The 24,717-nt window shown below is 38.9% G+C and overlaps 1 protein-coding gene across 14 annotated transcripts; it reads left to right on the top strand.

Moving 5' to 3' along the window:
• Window positions 1-7: 7 nt before the first annotated feature.
• DYRK3 (dual specificity tyrosine phosphorylation regulated kinase 3) lies at window positions 8-22,040 on the top strand. 14 transcript variants are annotated; one of them, XM_087959633.1, is made up of 6 exons: window positions 11-145; window positions 10,236-10,292; window positions 14,418-14,533; window positions 15,496-15,571; window positions 18,135-18,229; window positions 19,287-22,040. In XM_087959633.1, the coding sequence occupies exon 6, from the start codon at window positions 19,308-19,310 to the stop codon at window positions 20,856-20,858; it is 1,551 nt and encodes a 516-aa protein (XP_087815759.1). In that variant the 5' UTR covers window positions 11-145; window positions 10,236-10,292; window positions 14,418-14,533; window positions 15,496-15,571; window positions 18,135-18,229; window positions 19,287-19,307; the 3' UTR covers window positions 20,859-22,040. The 14 variants fall into 14 exon arrangements, with proteins under 14 accessions (XP_087815756.1, XP_087815759.1, XP_087815758.1 ...); XM_087959632.1 differs by lacking the exon at window positions 15,496-15,571; XM_087959635.1 differs by lacking the exon at window positions 10,236-10,292 and having other exon boundaries at window positions 45-145.
• The last annotated feature ends 2,677 nt before the right edge of the window (window positions 22,041-24,717 follow it).

Here is a 24,717-nt window from a genome sequence, read left to right as displayed (position 1 = left end):
TGACCTCAGCAGCAAAGATGCCGCAGTAGAATCGGCTACACTTCCGGCGGAGTCCAATTTGCTTAGCCTTCGGCTACCCTGTTTCAATGGAGTAGGAGTCGAGACGAGTCTCTGGAATCGCTGCCGTTTAATTCTGCTGAAATTGGTAGGAGAAACTTATGTCATGACCTGTTTGAAGCAACTAAGGAGGATTAAGCTTTACTTCAGTGAGAATCTGAGAACACATATATTATGCTATACTATATTTATATTTATTATATATGTGCATATATGCATATATGCATGTATATATGTATATGTGTGTATATATATTTATTATAACCAATATAATGTAATATAACAATAATATATGGGTGTATTATATTTGATATTTTTTATATAAATGTACATATATCCTGCTTCTATTATTTTTACAAACGACTCAAGGCGGCAAATATTCCTCCTCCTATTTTCCCCACAATAACTGTGAGATGGATTAGGTTGGAAGTGAATTACTGTCCCAAAGTGACCCAGCTGGCTTTTATGGCTAAGGCAGGACTTGAACTTGTAAGTTGTAATGTAGAAACCATTAGACCAAACTGGCTTACGGACCAGACATTATTTGTACATCATCAGAAATTTAGATCACCAGAATGTCAATGAAATGTGTTGAACCATTTGTCCAAATAGTAGTAGTAGTTGATAATTTTATTAAATTTATATGCTGCCCAGAATCGGTGAGAGTTGGGCACTGGGCAGCATATTAATGTGTTATTATTATAACAGATGGTCACATAATCAATTATTTAGATTTGGCATTTTTATCCACCTATCTTTATATTACTATTATTAAGCTTGCATTTAGACAGTAAGAAGGATTTCGATTTATTTGAGTATTTTATTCAGGGTTTGGTATTCACACGACTGCCTTAAAGTTTCTTTTTGATTGAGCAGTCCTATAAATAGATAAGATTATCCTAAGTTAGTGATTTCAACTGTATTTGTCACAAGCTACAATGACAGCCCATATATAATTCTAAATTTGTTTACCCTAATTTACAAACTAAACTAAATATTCTGAGTGGACTGAGTGAACCCAATTAATTTTTAGAAGATTAGTTGTTATTTTGGAGCCTGGTTCAATATGTTATGCAGTCATTCCTCATCATACTATTTGATAGCAATGTTAGAAAATTTATTTATTTATTAATTACATTTGCCACCATCTCACTATCCAAAGGAAAACATTCCCTGAAAAAAAATTATGTAAGTTACTTATAGACTAGTGATAACAGGGGTATTAATTTTTTATTTCTCTAGGCAGTCCTAGGATGTTTGAAACACTCTAAAGTGCAATGAGATATGAAGCAATTACCCAAGCATCCAATGGCAGTACTAGATTCCAGATCCCATGAACCTCAAAAATCTAAGTCTTCAGATAGTAGCACAAGATACATGTGGAATAGAAATAGCATATAAAAGATAGGGACTTAACAAATTGGAAGGATCCTAAGTTGTAGTCACAATTTTGTTACAAAACCAGCTGGGTGGCTTTCGGCCATTCATTCGTTCTCAGTCCTAAAAAGATAGCGGCAAAATGAAGATTTTTGAAATTTTTCCAAAAAACCCTTGCAAAGACTAGTCCAACTAATTGCCAGGTGTGTAGACTAACTGAACGTGTGCGCATACATATATGCACACAAAAAGCACAGTGCTGTCCTGCAAATATACTGAACCATCTGCATCTAGCATAAACATTTGATTAGTATTTACTTAAATTGCATGTTATACCTTTCCAACCATCTTTAGATAATAGAAAGGGCAACCACATCAAAGCACAATAAAACAGTACTAACCATAATAAATGATTTCAGGGTATTAGAGAATCCATATTCAAAAGTGGAAAAAGATAATTTCTTTGATTAACCCAATAAAGTTTCTGATAGCTTTGTTATTTGCTCCCTGCAAAATGGCTGTTGGCTATATCTCTTGTACTCATCAAACATATTTCAAAGGATGAGAGGAAAGAACAGGACTGTATGGTTGATTCTAGGGTATGACCTACTGGAAAGAAAACGCTTTGCATAAACTACTTTCTGGTTTTGAAAATTAATACTAGTACTGTAAAATTCAATATTAACTTAGGAGTGTCAGGTCTTATTAGATCATTATCTATTGCATGCTGCCCAGATGAATCATTAATATAATCCTGATCACATCATAATGAAGATAATTTAATTAGTTTCAGTCTGAATCCATCTTTGTAATTGGGTTTTGCTTGGAATTAGAATGACACGGTAATTGAAATAAATATGCGAATTTTCAAAGAATGTACTTGTGGAGATAAAGCAATATAATTTTACAATCTGTTGCACAATAATTAGAAAGATTTGTGATATTTTGGATTAACAGCTTTATAAGAACACCTGTGAGAACCAGTTTGGAGTCATGGTTCAGGCTAGAAATCCGGAGACTGTGAGTTCTGATCCCCTCTTGGGCATGAAGTCAGCTGGATGACTTTGGGCCAGTCACTTTCTCTCAGTCTAAGAAGGAGTGATTGGCAAGCCATTTTTGAAAAGCTTTGTCAAGAAAAGTGCAGGGACTTATCCAGGCAGTCTTTGAGAATTGGACATGATTGAATGGAAGAAAAAATGAAAACACATATAAATGGAAATTCTGAAAAAAATATCACATTTAGAAACCATGTAGCTCCCTCACAGGGGGACTCTGGGCAGCATACAAATAAAATATTAAAATATGAACACTATATATAATTTTTTTAAAAAGGAAAGATGGTTAGAATTGAACATTAAAGTGAATTAAAAGATAGGGAGAGGGCCTTCTGAACACTACCCAGTCCCATAGCTGTGTGCTGTTTTGCCTCAAGCAAAACAGCAGAGCCCATGTTTTCAAACATTTCCAAAAGGCAGGAGAATGGGGGCCCGCTTCACTTCTGTGGCAGGGGAGACTGTTCCAGAGGGTGGGAGCAACGCCAGAGAAAGTTCTCTTCTTGGACCCTATCAGTCAGAATTCTTTAATTGATGGCATCTGCAACATACCTTCCCTGCCTGGGTGAATGGGCTGATGTAATGCGGCAAAGATGGTTCCATAGATAATCTGGCCCCATGCAATGTAAGACTTTAAAGGACATAACACCTTGAATGTTATTTCACTTATAAGATTTATAAACTCTCACTCCATAATGTATGTATGTATGTATGCCCCCTTATTTTGGATATGTTTTTACCTATTGCTTTTTCTAAAGAATGTTATGTTAGTGTTTATATTTATCAGGTAAATAAATTAATAATAATAAATAATCTTTGTGCTCTGGCTCCTGAATCAAGCAAAGCATTTAAAAAGAGGTGGACTAAAGTAATTAATGAGGAATTCACATTATTTAAAAAGCTCACTTTACACTAAAAGCATGCCTCCAAGAAAAAAAAATATTCTTCCAAAAACCATAAATGATTTTAGTTCTAGAAAGGGAATAGAGAACTTTATCAGGATAATAATAATCACTTTCACAACATTGTAATTCCCTGCAGGGAGTCATAATAATGCATTTTAAAAAAGAATGTTATTATCACTGCAAAGTAAGAAATACTCTTTGGAAGTTACAGAAAGTCACTGTTTTAGTGGAGTTAATTACATTTGGAGAAATTCTGTGGCACTTAGGAGATACCTAAAGCATTCATTCAACAGCAAAGATTTTCTACAATATACATTTGAATGCAATTAAACTTCTCACCACAGAAGCAAAGAAAATGGATACAGTATTAGATATACCGGTAGTACAGCCCCAAGTCTAAGAAAGACATTTATTTAGCCTATGGTAAAAATACTAAAAAACACATCACAATTACATTCTCAATGAACAAATATGAAAATACTTAAGACAAAAACACCTGGACATGATTCACATATTGTAGTGTCAATGAATCATCCTGTGACACAGATATGTCCAGTATTGTTTCTTATGAAATGATAAAAGATAAAAAATATTAAAATTCAGTAATAACACTGCTTCAAGAAATTCCATAATTGATTCCGCAAGGTAATATGATGTGTTGTATAAGAATATATTGAAAATAGAAAAGTATTTTATAATGTATAGATGATTTATAAGGTATTAAAATGTAATGCAGAATCTGAGGAAAATATATGTGTGTTATATATCAAATAGGGAGATTGATATTAAGATAGAATGAAGGTGGTTAGCTCAAATTATTAACCAAAGGGGACAATTATATTCATAGATAAGGATGGATAAAATGACAAATGTGACAGGGAAAAGTAAAATGAGAAATGAATATAGAAATGAGATGAGAATTCTAGATAACATTGTAACATAAGATAGGAGAATATACTAAGAAAAATGGAAAGAGATATAACATGAATTGGAATTGAATAAATGAATATAGAAATGAGATGAGAATTTTAAATAACATTGTAAAATAAGAATAGGAGAACATACTTAGAGAAATGGAAAGATATAACATGAATTGGAATTGGATAAGATAAGCTTAATATTTAATAATAATAAGGATGATGGAATATGAAATTAAACAAATAAAATGAATAGGTAATTATGGTCATATTTGTATTGAGATGTGAAACCTGGAACTGCACTGCTTGCCAAATGAGAATTCTTTATTTTTTTTTAAAAATAGGTATGTTTAATTGATATGGTGGTAGGCATTTGGAGAGAGTATTGAAAGGTTGAAAATAAGCATTGTAGGATTGTGATTTAATGTGAATACAAGCATTGAGAGACATGATTGGTATTATTAATTTTGCCTATACTAAAATGTATGATATATTGATGCCACACTGTTAAAGTATTGTTATGTATGTGTAGATTGAAATAAAAAATTTTGGGCAGTAGCTCAAAATATTAAAAGAAAAGAAATTCCATAATTAAGGATCTGCAGAATGATCTTTTTAAAAAAATATTTTGTTTTTTCTTGGTAAAATAGCATGTACGTTCTGTGATACTTGTTAATAGCACCAGATGGCTCTAAAGAACACAACTGTTAATCTGCCCTTGAGGCACAACCAATTCCCTAATAAAAAAGGCAACTGTATAAAACAGTTTAATATAGGAAAAACCCCAATAAATAGTATTTCCCAAATGTTTAAGCTTTTATTATAAAAAAGCATCACGTGAGAATTCTTTTTGTTGACAGGGTGTTCGAAGCATTAAAGTCTTGCTTCCTATATAAGACTATATATAGTTTTACTGACAGAAATAACTGAATTGCTATTTATAGCCTGTTAATCAGTAGAGTCTAGATGTGGAAATGGGCAGGCAGAAGGGGCCAAGGCTGTTTGTTTAGATATAAAACAATGGTTTTCCATGTGCATATGTGCATTACTCACATTAAGGAAACAGGCTGCCTCTTTGCCTCGATTTAAAGGACAATTTAAAATCTTGAGTCTTAAATTTTCCTCAAATGTTCTATGTTCAGTATTCTCATTTAGAAAGGAAAATTGTTCTTTTGATATTTTTGTTATTAATGAATTTGGTGTTAAATCTCCTTGCTAATTTACTGTAAAGCATCCAGAAATGCACCAACACATTCCAGTCCTTCTATCCTAAGCCCAGAACCAGGAAGGACAACTGTTTGGGAGCTGAGGACTACGTTTCTTTTCTTCAAGATTGTTTTTGGTCTTTGTGTGTTGCAGAGACATGGGATTATTATCAATGGGAGAGGGTCAGGATGGCTTGGCTTTTAAAAGCCAGTGTCTTTAATTTATTAGAAGTTTAACACATTTAAGGGCTACATTTTTAAAGGATAAGTGAAAAATGAACCACTGGATGTACTTAGTTGCCAATTTTGGCTGTAGGGATGGTGCTAAAAAGGCCATAACCTAACTTAGGTCAAGCATTATACACTGCTCAAAAAAAATAAAGGGAACACAAAAATAAGACATCCTAGATCTGAATGAATGAAATATTCTCATTAAATACTTTGTTCATTACATAGTTGAATGTGCTGACAACAAAATCACACAAAAATTATCAATGGAAATCAAATTTAGCAACCCATAGAGGTCTGGATTTGGAGTTACACTCAAAATTAAAGTGGAAAAAAACACTACAGGCTGATCCAACTTTGATGTAATGTCCTTAAAACAAGTCAAAATGAGGCTCAGTAGTGTGTGTGGCCTCCATGTGTCTCTATGACCTCCCTACAACGCCTGGGCATGCTGATGAGGTGGCGGATGGTCTCCTGAGGGATCTCCTCCCACACCTGGACTAAAGCATCCCCCAACTCCTGGACAGTCTGTGGTGCAATGTGGCATTGGTGGATGGAGCGAGACATGATGACTCAGATGTGCTCAATTGGATTCAGGTATGAGGAACGGGCGGGCCAGTCCATAGCATCAATGCCTTCGTCTTGCAGGAACTGCTGACACACTCCAGCCACATGAGGTCTAGCATTGTCTTGCATTAGGAGGAACCCAGGGCCAACCGCATCAGCCTATGGTCTCACAAGGGGTCTGAGGATCTCATCTCGGTACCTAATGGCAATCAGGCTACCTCTGGTGAGCACATGGAGGGCTGTGCGGCCCCCTAAAGAAATGTCCCCCCACACCATTATTGACCCACTGCCAAACCGGTCATGCTGGAGGATGTTGCAGGCAGCAGAATGTTCTCCACAGCGTCTCCAGACCCTGTCACATGTGCTCAGTGTGAACCTGCTTTCATCTGTGAAGAGCACAGGGTGCCAGTGGGGAATTTGCCACTCTTGGTGTTCTCTGGCAAATACCAAACGTCCTGCACGGTGTTGGACTGTAAGCACAAGCCCCACCTGTGGACATCGGGCCCTCATACCACCCTGACCGTTTGAGCAGCCACATGCACATTTGTGGCCCACTGGAGGTCATTTTGCAGCGCTCTGGCAGTGCTCCTCCTGTCCCTCTTTGCACAAAGGCGGCAGTAGCGGTCCTGATGCTGGGTTGTTGCCCTCCTATGGCCTCCTCCATGTCTCCTGATGTACTGGCCTGTCTCCTGGTAGCGCCTCCATGCTCTGGACACTACGCTGACAGACACAGCAAACCTTCTTGCCACAGCTCGCATTGATGTGCCATCCTGGATGAGCTGCACTACCTGAGCCACTTGTGTGGGTTGTAGACTCCAACTCATGCTACCACTAGAGTGAAAGCACCGCCAGCATTCAAAAGTGACCAAACCATCAGCCAGAAAGCATAGGAACTGAGAAGTGGTCTGTGGTCACCACCTGCAGAACCACTCCTTTATTGGGGATGTCTTGCTAACTGCCTATGCTTTCCACCTGTTGTCTATTCCATTTGCACAACAGCATGTGAAATTGATTGTCAATCAGTGTTGCTACTTAAGTGGACAGTTTGATTTCACAGAAGTGTGATTGACTTGGAGTTACATTGTGTTGTTTAAGTGTTCCCTTTATTTTTTTGAGCAGTGTTTATTCACACACAATACATACAGATACCCTTTATGTCACAAGATCTACCTTGTCAGAGTTAAATTATTCTAAACATAATTTAGACCTGTAGCCTTGTACACATTATTTTGGATGTAAATTCCATTAAAGTCAGTAGAGTTTAACTCTAGAGGATTAGACTGGTTGTGGAGTGTAGTTTAATGACTTTAGGGCAGGGGTGGGCAAACTACGGCCCGCGGCCACATCCGGCCCGTTGGTCTGTCCAATGCGGCCCGCCCTGAAAAAAAAATCGCTGCCATTGGTCTGTCCAATCCGCCCGCCCCTGAAAAAAGTCGCTGGGCGTGGCATAATTGCCCTGTGCCGCGTGGCCCCAAAGCTGCAAAACAGTGCGGAGCGATCTAGGGGTAGGAAAGAAAAGAAATTTGCAAAGGCCTCGGCTGGGAGTTCGAAATCACCTTCGAGTGTGACCTCTCCGAAGGTGAGTCCCCGCCGATCCCCTTTTTTTCCGGGGCTTCCAGGCTTAAACTTTGCAAAGGCAAAGCTTGCAGGCTGAAGCGTCTTCCCACCGAGGAGCGGGAAGGGTTCCACCCGGCGGGCGGGCGGGCTGCTTGGAGCCACCTAAAGCTAGGCCGCTGCTGGTGGAGCTTTGCCCTGCCTTGGTGCCCTGTTTCCCGGCTCGGCGGTCCTGCTCGGGTGGCACTTTAAAGCCTGCTCCCAGCACGCGAGCAACTTCCCAGCAACTTTCGGCTTCGTTTTAACTCGCGGGCGCTCGCGCCTGGCCCCGAGCCGCACGGCAGAAGGAAGCCCGGCGGGCGGGCAGGCAGGCTGCTTGGAGGAGGCTCCGGGCTTCCCCTCCGCCAGGCGTGAGCGCCCACGAGTTAAACGAGCCGAAAGTTGCTGGGAAGTTGCTCCGTTTTCCAGGGCTTTTCAAAGGTAAAGTTTCCAGGCTGGAGCGTCTTCCCACCGAGGAGCGGGAAGGGTCCCACCCGGCGGGCGGGCGGGCTGCTTAAACTTTGCTCGGGTGGCACTTTAAAAACCTGCTCCCAGCACCCGAGCAACTTCCAGCAACTTTCGGCTTTGTTTTAACTCGCGGGCGCTCACGCCTAGCCCGAGCCGTGCGGGCGGAAGGAAGCCGGCGGGCGGGCAGGCTGCTTGAGGAGGCTCCGGGCTTCCCCTCCGCCAGGCGCGGCGCCATGCGAGTTAAACGAAGCCCGAAAGTTGCTGGGAAGTTGCTCTGTTTTCCAGGGCTTTGCAAAGGCAAAGTTTGCAGGCTGGAGCGTCTTCCCGCCGAGGAGCGGGAAGGGTTCCGCCTGGCGGGCGGGGCGGGCTGCTTAAACTTTGCTCGGGTGGCACTTTAAAAGCCTGCTCCCAGCACCGAGCAACTTCCAGCAACTTTCGGCTTCATTTTAACTTGCGGGCGCTCGTGCCTGGCCCTGAGCCGCGCCGCGAGGGGAAGCCAGGCGGACGGGCGGGCAGGCGGGCTGCTTGGAGGAGGCGACCCGGCGCTCGCGGGCTTCCCCTCCACCGTGCGGCTCGGGCGAGGCACGAGCGCCCGTGAGTAAAACGAAGCCGAAAGTTGCTGGAAGTTGCTCGGTGCTGGGAGCAGGCTTTAAGTGCCGCCTGAGCAAAGTTTAAGCAGCCCACCGCTCCGCCGGCGAACCCTTCCGCCTCTTGGCGGAAGACACTCCAGCCTGCAAACTTTGCTGCAAAGCCCTGGAAACGGAGCAACTTCCCAGCAACTTTCGGCTTTGTTTTAACTCGCGGGCGCTCGCGCCTGGCGGAGGAAGCCCGAGCCTCCTCCAAGCAGCCCGCCCGCCTGCCCGCCGGGCTTCCCTTCCACCGCGCAGCTCGGGGCCAGGCGTGAGCGCCCGCGAGTTAAAGGAAGCCGAAAGTTGCTGAGAAGTTGCTCGGTTCCGGGCTTCCAGGCTTAAACTTTGCTTGGCGGCACTTTAAAGCCTGCTCCCAGCACCCGAGCAACTTCCCAGCAACTTTCGGCTTCCTTTTAACTTGCGGGCGCTTGCGCCTGGCCCAGCCACGCGGCAGAGGGAAGCCTGGTGGGCGGGCAGGCTGCTTGGAGGAGGCGACCCGGCGGTGCTCCGGCAGCACCAAGAGGCAGTTTCGCCCGGGCTCTGCTCAGGTGTCCGGCTGGGGCTGTCAGGAGTTGCTACCGCCGGCGCAGCTCGTGCGGCTCCAGTCCCGCGTTGCCTTGGGAAGGAAAAGGCAAAACCAGGAGCCGCTGAGCCTGAGCCTCCGGTGCCGCTGCTCCGTTGCAAAGCACCGCCGCGGCTCTTCCTTTTTGCCTTTCCTTCCCGAGGCAAGCGGGACTGGAGCCACGCGGAGCGCACCGGCGGTAGCAACTCCTGACTCAGAGGGCCTCCGAGGGGAGGAAGGAGGAGAAGAGGGGGAGAAGGGGGCGATTCCCAAAATCTTGTGCTGACCCGGCCCGTCTGTCAAATTTTAAAAGTCAATGCGCCCCCGAGCCAAAAGTTTGCCCACCCCTGCTTTAGGGGCTAGATTAAATATGGCTTGGAATCATATGTTCTTGATCCAATTCATCCCAATCTTCTTGGAATGAATTTTAAAACTACATTTTATGCACATATGTGTAACCCCTTCTTACTGTAAACAAAATATATAATGGCCCAGTTGAGATCAAGACTGCCCTAAATTAAGAAGGAACTTTAGTACGAACTATTTTTAAAAATCTACATACAGAATAATATTTTTTTAAAAAATATATCCCATTGGGAGTTCTCCAAGAGGAAGAAACGTGATACCCAAGGAAGCTCTGAGAAATTTAATGGTTAGGTTTTTCCTTCATTGCAGACTAAAAAGAAGACACAAATGGAGCTTATGATACATATGAAACTCTATACTTTCAAGGTAAGGATTTATAGAAAACAATCCCTCTCCCCCAAATGACAATGACTCTTCACACCAAATAAAAATAATCACAAGTAATTTAATAATTCTTGTTCTTGAGAACCTCCAAATTCCAAAATAAAATTTATCAAGCCAAAATTATGCCCGAAGATTATATCCTTATTAACATGTCTATATATTCCAGAATATATTCCAGAATCATATTGAGGGTAAAGTCTGTAGAGATTCTCAGTCATCCAGGTCATGGTTGTCCCAAAGGTACTTTTTCAGGAGGCAAAAGTCGTTCCCTGGAAAAGCATCTTTGGGACATTGAGAGTGAAGGTTCATTCTCCTAGCTTGTGGGTTGGTTTCCAAACATTTCATTATATATCATATTCTCATATATATTCTCATATAAATCATATTCTTTGGCCATCAAACAGGGCAAGTAAGGTACAAGCAAGGTACTAAATAAAATTAGCCAGACAAACTTAGCCCAAGGCAATGTTCTATCACAAGAATGTATGGAGTTTGTGCATCAAAGGAAAACTGAAGAGTGTTTGAAGATACTGCCTTTGTTTCTTGTGATTTCTCAGCCTTTTGGAGATCAGAACAAAAACATTTCACCATTCCAGGTCTTTTGAGGCAGCAATCCCAGGGATTGCTGAACTAGATTAATTATCATGAAGTACAATATTTTTGGTCACACTGGAGAGGGCTAACGGGAAGTGGAATTCAACCTAATTCGCTCATTCCTGTTTTAAGGGAAAAATGGATGTATAATTGCTGAAAAGGCAAGTTGGAAAAATGGGAGAAAGGCTTAATGGAAGTTGTTACTGTTTCTCAATCCATTCCATCCAATTTTCTTGATATGTTTTTCAATGTCTCTCCACCCTCACTTTCTCAAGCATTTCCTTATACAAAAGCAGTGTTTTAAAATCATTAGCGTTTAGATTTATATATTTTTTCCAGAGTGCAGTAGCAGGATTTGGCTGTTCCAGCAAAGCTAAGAGTTTTGTGGAATCATAAATATGTGACAATTTGCAACAGATCAAGTACATCAAGTCCTAGAAAGCACAGCTCACATACACGTCCCTAGTCTTTATGAAGTTAATGCTAATTTATTTCGACGGGCTTTCTCTCGGGTACCAATTCACAAAGTATTCTTTTACAACGGCATCTTTAAGAAGATAGGAAGGTCTCCTATTGTCTTCAGGCAAAATAAATACAGATCCCTATGCTTTGTACACTTTGTATAAAGTCGCTTTGGCTCAAGCACATTGTACTTCGGTCGCTGAATAAATGTTTGGGGGGGGGGAGAGCGTTGTTCCCCTACGCTTCAGCCCCTCCCCCACCGCGCAAGCGCACAACGACCCAAGCAGACGTTCCCTTAGCAACCGCGCTTTCAGCGCTACCACGTCCCTGCCTGCTCGACGACAACCTCCGATACTAGAACAAGCGGCAGGGGGAATCTGGGGACCGGGCAGGCCGGTACACGGTGATGGGGCGTACGGCCCACGGGCTTTTCCTCCGGTATCCTGCTCGTTATAATGCTGCTGAGCAGGAAGTCGGAAGATCCCCTCTCGGCAGGTAATGGGGGAAGCTTAAGGGGGCTCCTTGGGTCTTCTCCTTGGACCCCCTTTCTGTTCCTTGCGGGCGTAGGTCCTTCCCTCCTCCGGGGCTTTTCGTGGCTGGGCCTTGGGGCTGTCCGGCTTCCTGCTTTCCAGACACTCAGCCGTTTTGCGTGTCTTTGCAGAGACGAGGCCTCTTTTTACCAGAAGTGAATTTTGGTGTGGCTGGTGTGCTGGTGGGAGATCGCTGGTGCCGCGCAGGAGGGGGCTTGTAAAAGGAAGAGTGCCGTTTCCTCCCTGAGTAATGAAACAGCAACGAAACGCCTGCAAGAAGCTCAGACAGCACCAAGGAGCCCTTGTTTCCTTTAGAGCCAAGCCTTTCCTGCCCATCCTTTGCCAGCCTGCCCATCCCAGGCACAGGGTCGTGGAGGTGGTCTGGGAACGGGAAGCGCGTTTGAGGGAATCGGGTGTAGAGTTAAGGGCGGGGGTCACCCTGCCCCTTGGTGGGAGGAAGAGGAGCCAGGGCTACGACCCGCACGTGTCCTTCGCAGGAAGGGCTGGAACTTTTGTAGGAGGCGGCGGTGGGACCACGTGGGGAAAAGGGACGATCGGAGCGAGAAAAACGGCCGGGTTGCCGAATTCGTGGCGGGAGGATGGCGCATGGGACTTGCACCGTAGCCCGGCGCCTGTACTGTATTTTTTCAATTGGGGATAGTGGGCAAAAATGTAGACCAGAGAGGCTCGAGAAACATCTTTAGCACCATTTCCTCGAGAGACCGATATCACATGAACAATACTGCCCCCCCCCAAAAAAAAACCCTTCCAACGGTAACGGACAAGGGAGCCTCAATTAGAAGGAGTTGGTGCTCCTTTCGATGGCCCCCACCGTAGAAACCACGTTGGTTTTTATTGTTTTGGGATGTTGTAACGCTTGCCTTTTTTTTTTTAACTGTTCACGTGTGTAACGGTAGAAATGAAGTACAGTAACTGTTGGAGCCAAAATGGTCTAGGTTACTAGAAATATTCGGTGTACGCTGTGATTCGAGAAGCAGGCCAGATTATTTCAACTCACTGCCAAACAACGCATAAGGAAATTTTTAGAGATTTTTCCTTTGGTAATAACTTAGCTGGCTCCTGCTTCATGTTTTTTTTTTAAACTGTTAACTGGAAGGCAAGGAGCATTCCTTCCAGTCAGCAGTAATTACCATAAATGTTTATTTACTTGTTTGTAATCCAAGTTTTATTTTAAATCTGTGATTAAGCAAGAGAAAGCTCGGGAACTCTTCCTTTTTCATGTTAGAGGCAGTTTTAAAATTTTGGAGTACTTAATAGAACTTTTTAAAATAACAGTTTCAGAAACAAAACACAACATTTGTTAATTTCTGCCAGATTCTGTTTGCACTACAAACATTTGTAAATAAGCGAAGTCATGGAGTGAAATTTTCAGCTTTACTTGGTTGGAGCATTACTTGTTGAGCATTACTCAACAGATCAGAACAAGGCAAAATAATATAGCTATTCAATGCATTATTACATTGAAGCAAACAATGGGAACATAAGAACGTTGCTGGGTTCATGCTAGTAGCCTCTCTGGTTCAGTATTCTTTGTCTTACAGTGTCCAGCTGGATGAATTCAGGCAAGTCATAAATGTGGCCAAGTCAATGTCCTTCATGTTCCTAGTTGGCTAATGTTGAAGGCAAGCTATTTTTATTCCAGGGGAAATAAAAGCCCATCAAGCCATGGGTATGGTAGGACTACTTTAGAGTTATTTCCAGGCAAGCCTATGCAGAATTATAACTGGATGGATAATTATGTGATGGATATACTTACTGTATTAAGTTTCAGTAAGTTTATTGTTTTAAGGAGTCAGTATTAAGTGTCTTGAGTTTCAAACTATTTTTGAAGCTGTAATTTTCCTAATTTAGTCAACAGACACTGATTCATGATTGCTGCGGACAATTGCAGCTTAGTTTACTTTCAAAGAAATCCAATTTCAAATCATAGATATATCCTATCACCTATATATTTTCTTTAGCAGATATTGCTGAGATGATTTTTTTCAAATTGATCACTAACTCATGATTCTATGTTCATAAATAGAGGTTGTGGTATTCTGAGCAATTTAATGGTGGAGTCCCATATTACTTGGGAGCATTGCAATAATCTACAAGAATTGTTGGTTTTCTCTTCGCAAGACAGAAAAGAATCAATATTGGACAGACTTACGTTGCTGGCTTCTAAGACAGTCCTGAGTATAGTACCTCCCAAAAGTGATTGTAGGAGGACAGATTAGGCAAAGTGAAAATCTACTAAATACTAATATTCCTGTCCCTTGTTATTACACAAACAAACAAAAAAGAATTGTACATGCACAATGCTCATTTTAGTTTTTTCCCTTTTTATGAAAAAAGGGGGGAAATCAAATGGTGCTCCTTCTAATTACCTGCAGCCACATCATCTGGACTTTGGAGTTTGTTGGAGGATTCCAGTAAGAGTTTAGGATTGTTCCTATAATTTAAAATAATGCTTGTATGAATTTATGTTCATTTTTACTGATCATTTTGTTATTTTCAGCCAGGTTTGGAGATGGCTTATATGACTCTTATATGAGAATAGATCAGATTAGATATCCAGAACCTACAAATGAAGAATGCACCCCTTCTGCTTTTCCTTCACTAGGGAGATCTAATGTAAGTAATTTTCCTGCTTTTTGAGTTTTGTTACTGCTGGGATAACACAAACTAGATGCTTTAACAAACCAGAATATTAATACTAAGTTTATGCAGTGCTTCTGATTTGATTCCAAATAGCTGCTTTATTGTGCAAATGTGGTGGCTATGTGTACATTTGTTTCCAGGATCTCATGGCTGCTTTAACAAGCTGCACAGAGATGCTGCATTCACTCTTGTACATTAAGGAACTTCTTCCAAATACAGCCTGAACCACTGCATAACCCTAACAAGTACATCTATATCAGCAGAAGGCGATCGTTAAATATTGTGTCTGTACTATCTTTTCCAACCATTCAGCATGATTAAAAATGTTATTGGTAGTTCTCATTTAACAATTGTCTCATAGAGCAACCATTTTCAGTTAATGATTCAAAAGTAACTTTGCAACCAATCCTAGGATTTATGACCTTTGTAGGTCTGTAAAGCAAAGGAAAGCTGAAATAAGATTATAAGCAAAGTCGTGGTTTCACTTAGCAACTGCTTTGTATAACAACCATTGTCTCTAAATGAGGACCTCTTAATAACATCATAGTAACACAAAGTGCCCTGCCGAGGCCGACATGCTGCCGCCGCCCGCCCGCTGCAGCCAGCACCATACCTGGGTCTGCAACAAAGGAGCTCTGCAGGGTAGGGAGTTGTCGTGCTCCGCCATGATTGGCCATTAGGAGCTGGTGGCGAGGCATGGCTGCCTGCAGGGTGCTCTAGGCGAGGGTGCATGTGGGGGGGGGGGGAATTAAGTCACCCCCGAAAAGGCGGCCTAGCCGTTTTTGGGGGGAACAAAAAATAATAAGGCCCAGCTTTATTTTCTGAGAAACACGGTATCAGTGGGGATTTCTTGTTTTTCATAAATATTATATACTATATAGCCTTGCAAATAGATTTTTCTGGGACTCATCCTCCTTTTGTTCTGCTTTCCTTAGTGGTTCCACCCCCCCTTAGCATAAGGGTTAGTGTTCTTCATAATGGAAATGGACTGATAACAATAGGCATATATAGGTAAGATAATAACATAATTAAACAAATGATCTGAATTAAGAGATGTCACAATCCTAGTTCTCATTGTACAAGACCATTAATCTAAATATATATATTCCTTGCCTCTTTATGGCTTGTCCACTCAATTGACAAAGTGAAAGCCATTTTTTTCAACATTTATAGGATAAATGTTTCCTGTTGGTAAACATCAAGATATTAGGATTAATTAATGCCTGTGTCATTTTAACCACTGTATTTACTCAATATGAGGGTATAAGTGGCAAGAGTAGCTTTTTTTCTCATTGGTAGACTTGAAAAGAGTTGCATTTTGAATGTTATAGTAATTACTTTTTATGGTAAAATAATTAGAAAAATGTCAGTAAATATTTCTTTGCAGAAAAAGTAAGCACTGAAGAGCATCTCTTTACTAGAAAGAAGGGTTTCTATGATAGTTATATATCATCTTCTATGTATCTATAACCATTCCATAGTCAATATTCTTAGAGTTACTGTCAGTTCGCTAAGTGTTTAATTACTGGACTGAAATTTACTGGTTTTGTTTTTTAAAATACAAAAAGGAATTTTCTAATGTTTCTTTTGGAAACAGTAATGTCTTCTGTCACTTCAATTGTTTTCATAGAAATGATATATGTCTTAATCAAAGTTATGTATCTTGTCAGCTTGTTAGAGAGGACTGGTTAGATTGCAGCAATTATGTCCAATTGTGACAACTAAGATGCTCTGCAAATACTTTCAAGGAACAAAAATATTCAAGCAAAACCAAAACATGGTTGCATAACTGATCATTGAAAGAAAAGTTTGGCCTCTATAATTCTAGCATCCTTTCATGCATGTCATAATTGCTTCTCAGAAGCTTATAACTAAGAGGGGGGAAATGATATTTAAATTTGGCAAAGAGATTCAAAAGCAAATACAGTGCATCAAATCTTATAAATTGGATCAAGTCAGTTGAAGCCCTTAGACATTTCATAGAGTAAATATTGCATTATTGACAAGCTGTAATATAGTGATTTTATTAGTAGTATCGATATATGATCATATAAAGAGGCCTGAATCTATATGCATCAAGCTTTATAATTCAGATTTCTTGTATTTACGTACTCAGTGAAGATCATTGAGGTGGTTTTGTGCATAATATGTGTATCATAGAAAGAAAACATCACCGAGAGATTTGCCACTTACCATATACCATATACATGGACGTGTTTTCTCTATAGATAGGCAATATAAAAAGCTCACAGGCATGTCCTAAAGTTTGTACGGGTAGTCCTCAGACTACAGCCACTCATTCAGCATCTATTCAGAGTTACAACAGTGCTGAACGAGAATGACTTACAACCAGTCCTCAAAGTTGCAGCCATTGCAATGTCCCCAGGGTCATGTCATTGTGATTTGAGAACTAGACAACTAACTTGCTATTATGACAGTTGCAATGTACCACACTCCCATGATTACCATTTGGGACCTTCTTTGCTGGCTTTCCACAAACAGTCAGTGCGGAAGCTGGCAAGAGGTTGCAAGTTGTTCACATGTACTCCATACCACTTCTTGTGGCACCTGCCTGCCTTCCTGCATTCCATTGGAGAAGTAATTACATGTCATTTTCTTGTCAAGTCTGTTGAATTTCGAAGACACTAAGCAAATATATATTTTTGGCAGTTGGCTATCTTTTTGTCTGCCATATGAAAACAAGAAACTTGCTTTTTATTATAAAAGATAAGCTATTGCATAGAGTTTTTATGGAGCATAGCTTAGAGGCTGAATTTTCCACTACCCAAAGAACAGATGTGAGAAGTGCTTCTAGTTTTATTTCTAAAATAGTTTAGTCTAAGGCAGGGGTGTTCAAACTGGCAGCCTGTGGGCCGGATGCATCACACACTGGCCATGCCGACCCCCAATTTAGCAAAGGGAAAAGGTCATGATACATCACATGACGACAAGTTTGATACCCCTGGTCTAAGGCATCCTACAGTCTCATGTTCATGCAACCCTAACGTTATCCGTGTGTGAGTTAATTTCTAGTTACTTTGCTTTCATTTTATATTTAGTCAGTTACAGAATATCTTCTTTCACTGCCAATTGGTTTTTTATTATTCTGTGTTACTTCAAAGTAAATATAAATAGATTGGTAATGTAAATATGAATAGATTGGTAATGTTTAACCAGAGTTTTTTCTAGCTTATATTTTATCTAAGTATTGCATGTGGGACAAAATTACAGTTCAGATTCATTTCCTGTTTGGACTATTGCTATTCTATTTTTATCTGCAAAATGCAAAAATTGCACCCAGAATTCTTTTTCCATTAGGAGATCAAATGTTTCTGAAAATAGAGGTCTTTGAAACCCAGTTGCTCTGAATTAATAAAGAATTGCTGATTGGACTGGATTAATATCCTGCAAGGGGCCATCTTATTCAAAATTTTACAGCATTCCTCTTTCTTTCTGCTCAGTTCAGCCATAGATACTGAAGAATCTGTTAACATGCTAATCTCTGGCTCATATTTTCTGTGACTTCTAAGAAAGTTGTATGTCTCAAAATACACTGTCTGTATTTTCCAAACAGATATAGCAGTTAAGCAGTAAAATACAGATCTTGGTGTCCTGAAACTACATTTTCTGAACCAATGTCGTAACTGTTTTGGCATTTCATTGAAAAAGGTATACAAATAGTTTTTCAAAAGAGTTATTAATTTGCTGTTTGGGGGAGTAAAAATTTGCTATAGAAATTGAAGAAGATAGCATTCTTTACTGGCTACCCCAGACTTATATAAAGGCTGTTATTTGGTTGCAAATCTTGGTTTCATTTTTTTGAAGTTTAAGTTTAAACTAGAAGATGTATCAAGGTTTCTTACACTTATTTCATAAATTAGTACAATACCTTGCCGTTGCCTTGCAAAAATCAATGAGGTATGTCACACTTATGCTAGTCTGCCTTGTGGACTCAACAAGGTGTACTTTGCAGAATAAAAATTACCTAACCAAATCCTTGTAAGAGTGGCTCATTTCATTCATTCATTCAATGCACTTGCAAGGTATCTACTCTGCACTAGTTTTTAGAATAGGACATTGCTTTGCTTCATTGCATTACTTGGGAATCTATTGCTCACATTGCCTAGACTGAAATAGAATCTGAAGTGAGCATCCAAAGTTACAGTTGTTTCAAATTAAGATAAATACTTTTTAATGTTTTCTGACTATTTTTGATTTGCAGTTTTGTAGGGAAAATATTTAGTTCCTTGTGTGCGTGGAACAAAACTCTTTTCAGGACTCAAAAGTGAGTTAGTATTCTAGAATACAAAACATACAAACTGCCTTCATAAAAGATTAAAGAGAGGTGGGAACGCACTAATTTAAGAGCAATACGGAATTTTTGGTAACCAAATTATTCACCAATTCTGTCTTAATCCTTTTGGAAAGATTTCATTCATAATCTGCAGTTATTTGTATTTTTTGCAATTTGCTTTTTTTGAGCTAGTGAAATCATAATTTGTAGGTTCTTGGTTGCTTCAAGTTACACTTTCATTACTTGTTACTGTGCTGATTGAAGAGTAGATATTGCAAAACTACTTTAGTGCATGCTAATACAAATTTTACTATATCAGGTTTATGTAAACATTCATTTACTACTACATATTTCTTCTGAAGTTAAATGACTCTTGCTATTCCCAAATGTTAAATTTGTGAATGCTAAGGATTTTCTGTTTCATCTTTAAAGGTAATTCCAAGCACAATCACCATGAAGGATCATCCTTTGACTGGGAGCCAAGTCAAAGTTGAGCAATTATTTGAAGACTCTGGAAATAGAAGGAGCAGTACTCTGCAGTCCACTGGAATAAATGGCTCTGATAGGTCATTTCCAACTCCAGTAAAAGATAAAAGTGCTAATAGTATCTGCACCATCAAAAATAGTGGTAGTTCTATAAAAGCACAGAAAGCTGGTTGTCAGTCTGCAGAGCAAGCACTGAAGCAATATAAACAGCAATTAACAGCCTATGAGCAACAAGAAATATTTAATTTTCCTGAAATCTATTTTGTGGGTCCAAATGCAAAGAAAAGACAGGGAGTTATTGGTGGCCCCAACAATGCTGGATATGATGATGAACAAGGCAGCTATGTTCATGTACCTCATGACCATCTTGCGTATCGATATGAAGTACTTAAAATAATTGGGAAAGGCAGCTTTGGTCAAGTAGCTAAAGTGTTTGATCACAAACAACACCAACATTTGGCTCTAAAGATGGTACGCAATGAGAAACGGTTTCACCGGCAAGCGGCAGAAGAAATACGCATCTTGGAACATCTCAAAAAGCAAGATAAAACTGGCAGCATGAATGTTATTCACATGCTAGAAAGCTTTACCTTTCGAAATCATATATGTATGACTTTTGAGCTCTTGAGCATGAATCTGTATGAGCTGATCAAAAGAAATAAGTTTCAAGGCTTCAGTGTGCAGCTTGTACGTAAATTTGCTCACTCAATATTACAATGTCTGGAGGGGCTATTCAGAAACAAAATTATACATTGCGACTTAAAACCTGAAAATATTCTTCTGAAACAGCAAGGGCGAAGTGGAATCAAAGTAATTGATTTTGGATCTAGTTGTTTTGAGCACCAAAGAGTTTATACTTACATACAATCTCGGTTTTACAGAGCCCCAGAAGTTATCCTGGGAAGCCGCTATGGGATGCCCATAGATATGTGGAGTTTTGGCTGTATTCTGGTGGAACTTCTGACTGGTTATCCTTTGTTTCCAGGAGAAGATGAGGGTGATCAGCTAGCTTGTATGATGGAGCTCCTTGGAATGCCTCCACAGAAATTGCTAGACCAATCCAAGCGAGCCAAAAACTTCATCAATTCCAAAGGTCATCCTCGCTATTGCAGTGTAACAACTCAAGCAGATGGGAAAGTTATTCTTAATGGTAGCAGATCACGAAGGGGTAAAATGCGCAGTGCTCCAGGCAACAAGGACTGGACCACAGCATTAAAAGGCTGTGATGACTCTTTGTTTATAGAGTTCTTAAAAGAATGTCTTAATTGGGATCCTTCTGCAAGGATGACTCCTAGCCAAGCTTTAAGACATCCTTGGATTTGTAAACGAATACCTAAGCCTCCCAGCGTGGATAAAAGTTCAGGCAAACGGATTGCTCACTATACAAGCACTTTCCCAGGGATAAATTCCAGATTACCCCCAGTTGTTGGGGTAGCAAACAAACTGAGAGCTAATCTAATGTCTGATTCAAATGCCAATATACCTCTATGTACTGTGCTACCAAAATTGGTCAGCTAATAGAGAATTACATATTCCCAGGATACATATTCTGTGTTTATTATTATCTCCTTGAACGACAAAGAGATTAGTGTAGGGCCTGGGGAAAAGATTGAAGACTGAAACTTGTGTAAAAAAAAATTGAATGAAAACATAAGGGCTATAATTATTTAATCAAATTGTTTCAGCTAGAATGGGATGCTTATTGTATACGTTTGTTTTATTTAGTGAGATCACATGATGTACAACAGATTTTAGAGCAACGTTATAAGAAGCCACAAAATCACTTGTTTATGCAGGTAGTTGTAGCCAGAAAATGTGCAATGTGATTTCAAGACAATTGCACTTAATAGTAAATTCCTTACAGAATGCTGATCAAAAAGCACAAGTTCTTAAGCTTTTTGTTTTTTAGGAATTATTTTGTACTAATTTCTACATATAACTACAAGATTTTTGAGTTTCCAAATTAATTTGCGAACTCTCCTTCAAATTTCTTGCAGACAAGCCCCTTCCAAAAATGTGTGGTGAGCCAGAGCTATGAAGATAATAGTTTTTGGACTCTCATTTTAATGTTTTTAATTCTTCATTCCAACATCTTAAATTGAATTAATTGATCACAAATGGAGATAAAAATATTTCTGAGAAAATTTCTTGTGCATTAAAATAAGTTACTTTTAATTTTAGTAAAGGATAAACTTAGAAAAATGCTGTTTTCAAATCTCAGATGCAAAAAGATGGGTGCTTCAGATGTTTTGTACAGAAAAATGTAACGGGCAGCATCTGGATATTGGAAAATAAAAATATTTTTACTAGTGCACATAAGCTTGCCTCTTGGTTTTCCCATTCAGGATCTTGATTATGAAGACTTGCAAAGCACAAAACAATACTACTCAGACCTGACGTACAATTTAGGTATATGGTGCAAAATTACTGGATCACTATTAATGGTAGCCATTTGCATTGGATGTTACTAATCAGTTGAATATTAACTATTTTTTAAATTCCATTTTCCACATTGAATACATTCTATGTTGTAGTTGATAATTTGTAGAACAGCTAATCACAAATTAATTTGGTTCCCCTTGTTATTGTGTTTACTGTGTTTACTCATGAGTTAATGTCACAAATGCTAGGTTAGATGCAATTTCTGTACATCTATTAATAATACTACATAGGTAGGAAAATGTCAAGAGTCCTCAAGAATGGCTATTTTATTGATGGTCGCTAACCTTTCAGAACCAAAAACCTTTATTGCATTTATATATAAATTATTCCATTTCCAAATAAATGCCTTAATTCTCTTATTTCAGATAGTTGGGTTGTTACATCTGCATAGCCATTTAAGATTATATGAAATTAAGAATTCTGTCTTAACAGTAATACTGATCACTGTTGAGGCTTTTTAGATTGTGAACATCCTCAAGGTGATTCAAATAAAAATATTTTATTGCAGTAGCAAACATTGAGTGTGTAAAGCATTTGACATGTCTTTCTAGAGATATATCCAGTGACCTCAGTGGGATTTATTTCCTAATTCATTTGTATAGCACAATTTAAAGGAACCCTCTACTTGAATACTTTTTTTTAAATTTGCTTGGAAAAAAATATTTCTCTTAACTGAGAAATGTCATGTGTATTACAATGTACTGTTTTTAGTTTTAAGTGCATGGTTTAGCATAACATGAAATAATTATGACATTAATATTGCAGATAAGAAACAATTTACTTTCACCTTGGCAAGAAAATCTTTTGCAAAATGTTATTTTACTGCATAAACATTTAATGTTTATTGCATTTGTATGCCATTCCATTAGTTGAGGAATTTGGGGCAGTTTACAAAGAAAATAAAAATCATAAAGTAAGAGCAAGTACAATAAAACAAATGTAAAATTGAAAACTTGATTTTAGTTGCACGTTTATAGATCATTGCATTTTCTTTTTTAATTGTTCATCCTTTGTATAAAATATAATAAATTTCCACAAAAATATCTACAAGCTATACTGAAATATAGGTATATTACAGCTTGTACTGTAATACAGTATAAAGAAATGAGGTATATTATAGCTTGTACTTTTTTATAGCTTTAAATAATGCTGAATCCTGCAGATAAAAGTCACTGTCAATAAAATCTGGGTCATTTTGGGAAATAAAATACAAACATATAGACCTCAATTAACAACAGTTCATTTAGTGACTGAAGTTACAACAGTACTGAAAAAAAGTGACTTATTACAATTTTTCACATTTATAACCATTGCAGCAGCAGCAGCATGGTCACGTGATTTACATTTGGATGTTTGATATCTGGTTCGTGTTTATGATGGTTGCAATGTCATCAGCTTTTGTGACCTGACAAGCAAAGTCAATGGGGAAGCCAGATTTACTTACTAACCATTTTACTAACTTAACAACTGCAATGCTTCACTTAACAAATGGGGCAAGAAAAGTTATAAAATGGGGCAAAACTCAGCAAACTTCTCGGCAACATAAATTTTGGGCTTGCTTGTGCTTGTAAGTCAAGGACTAAAATTTTCTCTTTTTAATTACAGTCTTGAGCTTTTTAAAAAGGGCATCCCCATTCTATTTTCTTGTTTCTTTGACAGAAAAAGCTGCTCCATGATATTTTTTGCTAATTCAAGGGGAATAACACAAAAATTTGATTGTGCCTCAGGATTATTGTAGCAAGACATTTTCCTTGCCTTTAATAGGCAATTTGTTATGGAAACAAAAATGTTCAAAAATTATTTGCATCGTTTCAACCATCTTGTACCATCTGTAAAACAGGATATTTTCTATAAAAAAAATGATCTTTTCTGAAATAGTTTGGGTTTTTACCATTCCTATTAAGAAAGGAAGTTAATTTAGCCATAATGTTCTTTTAAATGACGTAACTGATAGAGTTATATAATTGTATCAATTGAATAAAATCCTATAGTAACATTCCATTTCTATAAAATGGTCGTTAAGAAAAATGCAACAGCAGCACATTGGCTTATTTAATATTTGGCACTGGTCTGTCATATCCATAAGTAGACTGGGTTTATTGGGATTTTATACCCCAAACATTTTCTGAATTGAAATAATGTTCATTTAAATCCTTTATATTAATGTGGGAACTAAATTAATCTCTTCAGTTCAATGAAAATACTCTACCCAGAAATGTTAACTGAAATGAAGTTTCTTGAAAGAATCATATATGATAGAATAATTTGAGGTGAAATTTTCCTAGATTGGAACAAAGGTCTAATAATCTTAATATCTTGCATTGTCTCTTCAAATATTCCCAAAGCAATGTCCTAGTTCTTGTACAAAAACCAAGAAAATGATTATGTCCTTATAAAGAAATAGGCAACCTAAAGCTCTTCAACCTAAAGCTCTGGACTACAGCTTCTATATTCTTGACTTTTGCTGACTGATTTATGGAACTTGCAGATCAAACATGGAGAACCTGAGATTTTTTAAGCAAGAATTGTTGGGCTCTTTGTTGGAATTAATTTAAGATGATTTTGTAGGACAGTTGAATGTCCTTGCACCTTATATTAGTCATCTACATTTATTTCCATGCAACATATTCTGGAAGTTCAGAGGTTCCAAAGTGACCAATAAGATTGGTTTGGAATACTTTCAAATCAGATTTGTATTTTATTTTGAATACTATGACTGCAATCGTGTTGCAAATTAATAAGTGCTAAACTGCATGATAATTTGGAATGTGTGTGTGAAGGAACATTTTCAAAAATTAGTGTCTAAATGTATGTAAATGCAATGGAAAAGTGCTCCAACGTAAAATAACTTTCTTTAAAAATAAATTCTTTTTCAGATTCAAGTTGTGTGTACTTCTAAAAAAATTTGCCTATTCTTTAGCATTCAGATATAAGG

This window comes from Notechis scutatus, chromosome 3, assembly GCF_049901735.1.
Source record: "Notechis scutatus isolate UNSWTSFEM ecotype Mainland chromosome 3, rNotScu1.2, whole genome shotgun sequence".
Classification (NCBI taxonomy): Eukaryota; Metazoa; Chordata; class Lepidosauria; order Squamata; family Elapidae; genus Notechis; species Notechis scutatus.
The sequence above is the reverse complement of the archived record's forward strand: the minus strand, read 5'-3'. Positions and strand labels throughout refer to the sequence as shown.